Source organism: Oxyura jamaicensis, chromosome 1, assembly GCF_011077185.1.
Source record: "Oxyura jamaicensis isolate SHBP4307 breed ruddy duck chromosome 1, BPBGC_Ojam_1.0, whole genome shotgun sequence".
In the NCBI taxonomy this organism is placed as follows: domain Eukaryota; kingdom Metazoa; phylum Chordata; class Aves; order Anseriformes; family Anatidae; genus Oxyura; species Oxyura jamaicensis.
This window is the reverse complement of record NC_048893.1, coordinates 69,592,484-69,601,284: the sequence shown is the minus strand read 5'-3', so window position 1 is coordinate 69,601,284 and position 8,801 is coordinate 69,592,484. Positions and strand designations below refer to the sequence as shown.

Here is an 8,801-nt window from a genome sequence, read left to right as displayed (position 1 = left end):
CCTAGTGTGTTGTTTCTCTGGACGCCTTGCTTATTCTTCATTTACACCACTTCTTGCTGTGATGGCTGCAGACACTTACATGTGTGAGGTCATATATTAGTTTTACTGCTTTGTACGTGGTTGCATTGAAGCCCCCTTGGTGCCCTGGAGATGGCCTGCTTCAGCTTTGCTGGGGCAGCCACCTTTGTGACCATAAAAAACGTGTGTCCTGCAGTGAAAAAATGGTTGTTTTTTTTGGACACTGTCCCAATCCGGGTTGGCACTGATGTCCAGTTGAAATAAAATGTACAGTGGTGCCTGCGACTTGCCAGCAGTGGGGTGGGACTGTGACTGAGCTGGCTGCTACCACTTGTGTGTGTGCAGCCTCATGGTGGGGATGAGGTGGGTGACCGACTGGCCCTGGCATTGGGGCAAGGCTGCAACTTCCCTGCTGAAAGCACCCATGGCGTGACAGACACTGCCTGGGGGGTCAGTTTAAGCTCCTTGCTGTGACATCTGAAGAGCTGGCGAACGAGGCGAGTCTCTGTCCTGCTGTAGGGCAGTACTGTGGCCTTGGGAAGTAAGGATTGCAATAGCTTTTGTCAGAACCTGACTCCTGGTAGGGCATGTGAGTGGTATTCACAAAGACATGGGCCTGAGAGAAAACTTCCTGTGGCTTGCAGCTGCCTGCTGGCTTCCCTGCCCCAGTAAGAGCAAGGAATGGGATGAGCTGACTGCTGCTAGAGCACAGAAGCCTCACTTTGAAAACATCACTTCCTGCAGGGAACAGGTTACTTCAATAAACTGAAAAAGCAGTGTTTTAGAGGGGAATTAGTGAATATACCTGCAGCAGACTACACTTCTTCTGGCACTGAGAAAGCGCTGAGCTGACAGCCTCTCCCCTCTTGCACCTGGAGTGCTCAGTAAAAGGAGCTACCCTCACTTTTCTGTTTATTGTGACTCACATCGATATTCTCCAAGTGTAGAACAGCCCCAGGCTCAGCCATAGAAATGTTTTGGTTTGCCTTATAGCAACACCTGTGGCCTGAGGGCCCAGCAGCTCCCACTAGGCATGGTTCAAAGGGAACATTCACCTACCTATCTGAGCTGGTACACTACAGAGTGTGTTCTTCTGAAAGTCACAGCTGTGTTCTTGTGTGGATAACAGTAGTAGCATATTGTAATACTGAAATATCTACAAGTAATAGAATAACTGTACTTTTATCTCAGAAGCTTTAACAAATACAGGCTAGCTAGGTAGGTCTGTTTACTCAGGATATGGCTATCTTATTAAGATGTATACGTAAGAGAGATTTAGTGAATCTTGGTAATTTCAAATTTAAGAAGGGGCAGTGGCAGCCTTGTTAGGACTCTGCTGTTGTCCCCAAGAGGACTGCCAGGCCCCTGCACTGGGTTTTTGATACCATCACTTTCTGATAGGAAGCTATTTAAGGCTTGTGCTGTGAATCCAAGCATAAGGAGCAGCTAGCAGATGAGCATGTAGTTAGTAAAAACAGCAGCTCACATCATTATGTTTCCACTCTTTTTTTCTCCTCCCCAGCCCCCTCTCAAAAACAAGGCTACCTAATCCATACTGATGAGAGGTTTTTGCTGTTCTCAGCCCGCTTCACAAGGAATTCAACTGTGATGGTTAAGTCAAGAACATAGTGACCCCAGGACCCTTCCCAGTAACACCAATCAGTTAAATGAAAATTAAGTCTTGTTGAACAGTATGTAACAGGTTTCAGTTGCTTCTTGAGTTTTGACTGGAAATGGGCTTAGACTGTCTCTGTAAAGGGCTGTCTACCAGCACAGGCAAGAGTGGATGGACAGGATGGTGTAGGAGGAAGAATGGAGCAAGTCCTGCAAAGCAGGCAAGAGGAAGAGTGGCAAAAGCTGAAGTGCACACTTCAGAAAGCATCCTGTGAAGGCACTTATTGAGGTCAGAACTAGACCTTGGAGTAGAGTGAAAGAAGCCAGAGCAGGTAAGTGTTAGAAGAAGATTAAGTCAACCTATTTTGTAGCATTATTGTACACGGTTGATGTTTTACTGTGCAATGGATGCAAGCTTTTCATGTAGCAGCTGGTAGGTACTTCATGGTTGTGGAAAGCAAGCATAAAAAGCCACACAGGTTGTTAACTGTGCTGTGGCTGATAATACAGTCTATTCTAGAGGCCAAACTTTCTGCACTTCCCTTCTTGGGATAATGTTTTTAAATTCTCTTTAAAAAGGCTTCTGTTACCTCACCTGAGATTGACGATGCTGCTATATAAAATTGGAGGCTTGAGCTTTGCCATCTAAGGACATAGCCTTGGCATCCATGCCCTAGTGCAGGACTTAAATTTAATACATAACTACATTTGTATGAGCTATTCTCTGAAGGGGCAACAAGGGGCATACCTCTCCCTCAGCATTCAGAAGTTGTTCACAATGCTTCAGGACTGGCAGAATCCATCAAAAGAAGTATTAATGTGATTATATTCTTCATCAAATAAGAAGTATGGGAGGGAAAAATAAAAGTATACATTTCATCCTAGGTAATTTAAACAAGCTTAAATACTTGCTTCAGAAAGGCTAGCACAGCTGTCTTGTGAACAATCAGTTTAACCACAGGAGAGCTGTGAGATAGTGTAACTGTATTCTCCAGCATTAGACGTTGCAAGGTATCAGTGCAGAAGCAGCACAGAAAGGCCATTGCTGCTGTTTGAGGGAGCAGAATAGGTAGGGTGAACAGGAGCAGGTAAGAGATTTCACAACTGTAACATGGTTGTGAAGTCAGCACTGCTTATTGAGTAGCAGTCCAAAGCCACTGGTTCTGTGTCATTCATTGACAGGCATGCATCTGCAGAGAAGGATTTGTACCGTAAGGACGAGACTCTAGCCCTGGCCATGGGAAATCAGGTTCTCCTGCAGCCAGGTAACGCAAACACCACAGCCAGAGGCACCCAGAGGCACAGAGGCTCCTTCCTCAACCATTCTATATAAACAGGTACCATTTCTGATTTTATTTCATCATAACATACAGGTAATGCTCATGACACAACAAGATGAGAAACTCACATCTCTCTGAGCCATTTAAACAGCTTCCATACACCAAAAAACATTATATTCATATTGAACATGTACACAGTTCGCCCCCCCTCACATCCTCCACTTTGCTCTCCAAACCTCAAAAACCATTTCCAGCATTGTTCAGGTATAGGACACCATTTCAGGAATGAGACAGGGCACCACCCTGCACAGGATATGAATTTAAGGCTTCCTCCTACAGGAAGGTGTCCCCTAACATGAGCCTACAGCTTTGATTCAGTTGGTGACTATAGTGTATTGGAAATCATGAGGAGCCAGATGACCAAGTTTCAGTTCCTCAAAAGGAGATTAACCAAACAAAGCCCCAACCATACCCACTTGTGTACAGAGAGATGGGAGAACACACGTGTGAGTGAGCACAAGACCCAGGAAAACTATCTTTCTGCCTGCGTAGATTTATTTGTGTTTACTCCCGTTAATTGGTTTAAATCAAATAAGACACGGGCCCTTACTGAAGTCTGGCTGAGAGGAGCACTGCTAAATGGTTTCCATGTGTGTATACATACACATCATTGCAATGTAATCACTTTTACTTGGTATGTAAGCACAGACAAGTGGCAGTGCATTTAATGAAAATCGAAGACATGCTTTACAGTGTGGTGTCAACCTGTCCCTTGCCCAGGCTACCCTTACTTCTGGCATTTCACACACGTCACGAACGCAGCCTCTGGGTTCAGTTACTCCTGCTGCTGTCTCTCTGTGTGTCGTTTGCACTTTTTAGGATCAAGTTAATCAATGCTGTAGTGCTATTTTAAACAGTCCACTGTAGGAATTTAAGTCACATCCTAGCCACAAAACAAAACAATGACAAAATCATCTCCACTTTTCAATACAGTAGAACCTGAGATTCGAGTCACAAACTAGCTACACTTACAGTAAAAAAACAAAACAAAAACATAACCCAAGCTGCTGTCTTGAATTAGGGCTTCAGTTTGCCGTTGACAATTTTTTTAAAAGCTGTTGGCTAGGTATAAGTATTTGTTTCATTTGATTTATAATTTTCAGCTGCCTGCACTGGCCAAAAAAATATAGTTCCCTGCAACCCCCCCAACATATGGGTGTGCTGAGGGGCCCTGGGGAAGACCTAGATAACAACGTGTGCAGCTTCCATCCACGTACAAGAGGGAAGGCTGAAGCTCTGCGTTGTGCCTCTGGACCACTCCTTGCCTCTTACAGCAAGGCACACACACGTAACAGTTTGCGAAGCGGCAGCAAATGTACCACAAGACTTGCAAGCTGGAGGGGAAGCAGCTGTTTCACTGTCAAAAACAACACAAGGAGGGCTGTGCCTAATCTCCCATGGAACACCCCTGCTGGCAGCAGGGAAGGCACCTCCTCGTGCTGGCATAGCCTCTAGGCTGGTGGAGATCAGAGCAGAGCACTGGCCAGCCGAAGCACAGCTAGGAGCATCTGCAGCCAAATCATGCATCAGCACACTGGGAAACTGAGAGCCTAAACCAGGACGGAGAACAAAAGCCAAAATTTAAGTTATTTTCGATCTGCAAGCGCAGAAGGTGAGCAGGCTTTCCATTAAAGCTGTCTCTTCTCAACCCTTCTTTCTTTCACACCATATTATGAGATGGGACTTTGGAGTTCCCTTTCTGTTTTCCCTGGACAGCTGAGCAGACGTCTCTTTCTTGGATGAGGCCAGCAAACCTAAAACCTCAATCCTCACAGTTTGGGTGAGGATGTTGAAGAGGGTGTGGGGTGTGGAGGGGGTAGGAGAAAACCAACAAACCTAGGCTGCCCCGACCGCACAAGCAATTGGAGCTCTGTATGAAGAGTAGTTCCTTAACAGTGCTGCTCAGTTTTGAACAAAAGCCCATCCCACCAAGGCTTACAACTAATTTTTGCTTTAAAAAACAAAACAAAACAAACAAAAACTTTCAAGTACCATCTATTGAATTGGCAATTGGCAAGAGGATGAATTTGTGGTATTGTACCAGCTGCTTCTCTTGCATGTAGCCGTAAGGATTAACCACTCTATTATAGCTTGGAAGCAAAAGTATCCCTCTCCCAGAAGCCAGCTAAATATCAGAAAAAAAATACTGCTTATTTGATATTTCAAAAGACTGGGGGTAATGGTCATAAGTATGGTTCATTTGTCTTTCTGAATAATTGCTAGTAAGCCAAATGAAACACTTGTGCGTAGACAGCTTTAAAAAAAATCTAATGTGGCTAGTCATTGCTTGTTCACATTGCTTATAAACTGACTACCTGCATCTGGCAGCCATAAAGCCCTAGTTTATTTTTTATATTTTTGAGGTACTGTTTTTTTCTCTGAAGCAGCTCTCCAGCAAATCACCTAAAGCCTATCCATTAGAACAATAGTTACACCACTATTTACATTTGCCTGAACTGTATTTTCAGACCAGCCTTGCTGTAACCAGTCCCTACTTCCTTTGGAATCACTCCCAGTCTCCTTTCTTACAGGAAAAACGTCTCCCTCCAGAGGTTGGCTCAGTGTCAGGGCTAAGGTGCACTGGTGAAGACTTGGGGCATAAGGAAGGGAGAATAAAACTAGCTTTGATGGGTAGAAGCATGTTTCAGTGGAACCAGTGCTATGGTTCGATACCATGAGAGTTTCCTTTTTGAAAACACTGAAAGGATGTGCAACCCATTGCATGTAAATTGCTTCCTCTGTCAGGGGAAAAAAATCTTTGAAATGTTCTGCCCTTCTCCAGGAAAGGGGAGGAGAAAAAAACCAACAGTGCACTTGGTCTCCTTGTGCAGACGCTCACTTGTCATTTCCTTGCTGTATTAATCTAGTCACTGCATTCACAGTGAAGCCCCACATTTCCTCCCTCCCCACCTTCTGCGTGATGTTTGTTCTTTTCAGATTTGTAGGGACCTCTTAAATGCCGGGGGAGCAGCCTGGAGGGGGAAGCAAATCCAATACGGTCATGCCAGTCTGCTGCTCCTCAAGACACTTCAATGATTTCCATGCTGCCTGAAAAGCTCGACTGACTGGACACTTTCCCCAGTTCTTCTCTGGATCTGTTGTCTGACATGATGCTTTCCCCAAACTCCATCTGGCAGCTTCTGCGCTTAAACTGCTTCTCGAAAGAGCTTTCCTCATGCCAGCTACGCCTGGAGTCACCTCGGTCACCCTGCTTTGGCCTCCTGCGCACAGCGCAGGCTTGGTCGCAGCCTGTGGGTAGCTGACTACAGCTGTAGGCAGAGTACGCAGTGCTGTTCCCATAGATGGCAGAGGCAGAGTAGAAATGTGATGACTCAGCTGCAAAATACCAGCTGTTGGTGAGGGACGGAGCTGACGTCTGAGGAGCCAAGATGTCCGAGTGCCAGCCTTTGAGGCCCAGCCCCGCAGCAGACTTTGCCAAATGCTGCTGGCTGGTGGAGAGCCCAAATAAGAAGTTCGTTCGGTAGTTGTCTTCCATGCTCCCGCTCCGGTGGAGGGGGTACAGGAGCGACCGCTGAGTGGCAGCACTGCTGCCGGCTCTCCCCACGTGCTGCCGTTTGCTCTGGCTGTCCAGCTGCCAGGTATTCTGGGGTTTCTTGGGGGGGTCTGCTTCCTCTTTATCGGGGCTGGCTTCGGGGGTCTGCTCTGACACCTCCTGCACCGGGGAGAACTGACACAGCTTGCTGCTGCCCTCTAAAGCAGTTGCATGTTTGTAGTATTCCAGGGTGTCTTCAGAAGAGGCAAAGCCCTGAACGGATGCAGTCACACAGCTGCTACTGGCTGAGTAGGATACAGATTTGATATCCAAAGAAAAGGAGCGCTTCAGCCGGTTACTGTCTTCCACCTTATCTAGGGAGACGTGCAGTCCGTTTATGCCCTGTACCAGCGGGCCATCTTCCAGGGAAGGTAAGTGTGCGCATGACGTGCTCCCGGAGTCCATGGGCTTCTGTTCCACAATCTCGGAGGTAGTGGTAATGCAGAGCTGATTAGTGGAGAGGTTGCTGTGCCCTCCTTCTGGGACCAGTACGTGCTCGCTGCTCTTCTCCAGATGTAGAAGTGTCAGCTTACTGATATGTCCAGGCTGACCACTCTGGTTCTTGATCTTTTTCTCAAAGTCCAAAAGTTGGCCCAGGAAGTTGAAGTTGGGAGAAATGGTTGGCCTCTTTTCTTTCACAAATCTGCAAAGAGGGGAAAAACAAAAGAATTATTTTAAGAACTTGCTGCTCAGACCTGAAATAGCATTCACATCATTCTAGGGTTAACGGCCTAATCTTAACTAGTCAGGATGCTTGGACAGAGGTTCTGGCAAGAACAGGTAACATGGATGGAAAAAAGGGCAGCTTTTAAGCAAGATTCTCTCAACTGGAGAGAATCTTACTTATGATTTTTTAAGCTGGATTCTTTCAACTCTCCTCATCGTTTACTTAAAGGCAGCTAAGAATGGCAAAAAGAAAGCGTTCTTTTTTACCTCTTTGTGATGGCTACAGCAAGGTTTGAGGATTTTTTTTTTTCCACATTGCCATTGCTACCTTGGTCTGACTGAATTTAAGAGCTCCTCAAGTTTTCTGAATAGCATCAAAGCAGAAAGCAGACCACATTTCCCACTCTTCAAGGGCAGAAATCCCACATTCTTTTCACCGTTCTCTTTCATGCCATTATTACAGTTAGTACTTCCTATCCTGTTTACCTTTGTCAGGTAGATTGCTCTGATATAGCTGACCTTGCACAGCAAATGCCAGTCATTTCTACCCTGTACTGCTGTTGACCACTGATATGATCATCAAAAAGAAACATAAAAAGGAGTAAATGCAGCATTAAAACGAAAATATCTACAGCTCTGCATGTGTTGAATAGTAAAAAGGCAACAGTATAACCAAATCAGTGCAGAAGTTAATGTACTCTCCAGCCCTGTAGGAAGCAGCCTGACTCTCATACATGGGCCAGTCATGAACTTACTTATTCAGCTGAATACAGACAAGATGCAATACATACTTAAAAATGTTTCCCTGAATCAGGACTTCGAATGAAAGAAACATTTTAATGTTACAAGTCATGTCATGTACTTCAGAGTTAAATACAAAAGCAGACTTTTTGCCGGTCTGATTTGTAATATAGCTCAAGTACATCTTTTTCTATCTGTAAAAGAGAAGCTTCCCAAATCCTTTCTCCTCTGTGTTTTTTTTTTTTGTTTTTGTTGTTTGTTTGTTTTGTTTTTCTTTTTTTTCAGCCATTCCTGGAACTATGAAGGTGCCAGATGACAAGGGAATTAACAAGGGATGAGACCTTGAAGAGCTAAACCTAGTACAAACACACAAATAATGTATGACTGAGACCTACTACAAACACACATATGCTGTATCACTGAGAAAGTTAAATGTTATTAAAAGCAGAAAATCTCTTGGGGATGTGTACAAAAGGTGTGTGTGCAGTTATTAAAAACGGCATGAGAAAAATTCTAAAGTGTACTCATGCATTTATGTATACGCTAGCATAAATGCAAGCAAGCACATGACAAAAGAAAAGGATTTCTTAGACATTGCCAAACAACTTCAGTGACACCTAGCTTTTTAAACACAACAGGCACTGTTCTTTTCTGCTAACCATCTGAATAGCTGATGTTATGACCTGCAAGATCAGATTGCACAAAATGATGGTGGAAACTTCCACTATGAAGTGCAACCCTGTCCCTTCAGCTTTCTCTTCCTCTCACCCCAAAATGTGGGAGGGTCTTAACTTTAAAACTATCTTTTTAAACTATGAAAAGGGATCCAGGAAGTCTCCTAGACCCCTGCAAAGTTGTAAGGCTTTGCA

At 44.8% G+C, this 8,801-nt stretch overlaps 1 protein-coding gene across 6 annotated transcripts in view; it reads right to left on the bottom strand.

The window, feature by feature from the left end:
* Positions 1-2,943: 2,943 nt before the first annotated feature.
* The window catches only part of DUSP16 (dual specificity phosphatase 16), a 65,759-nt gene continuing 59,901 nt past the window's right edge, over positions 2,944-8,801 (bottom strand). For 3 of the 6 annotated variants that reach the window (XM_035308752.1, XM_035308777.1, XM_035308744.1), the window contains one exon: positions 2,953-7,168. In XM_035308752.1, the coding sequence (XP_035164643.1) occupies positions 5,992-7,168 (1,177 nt within the window). In that variant the 3' untranslated portion in view covers positions 2,953-5,991. Of the gene's footprint in view, positions 7,169-8,801 lie in introns of all 6 variants that reach the window. The other 3 variants (XM_035308760.1, XM_035308769.1, XM_035308736.1) reach the window with 2 other exon arrangements.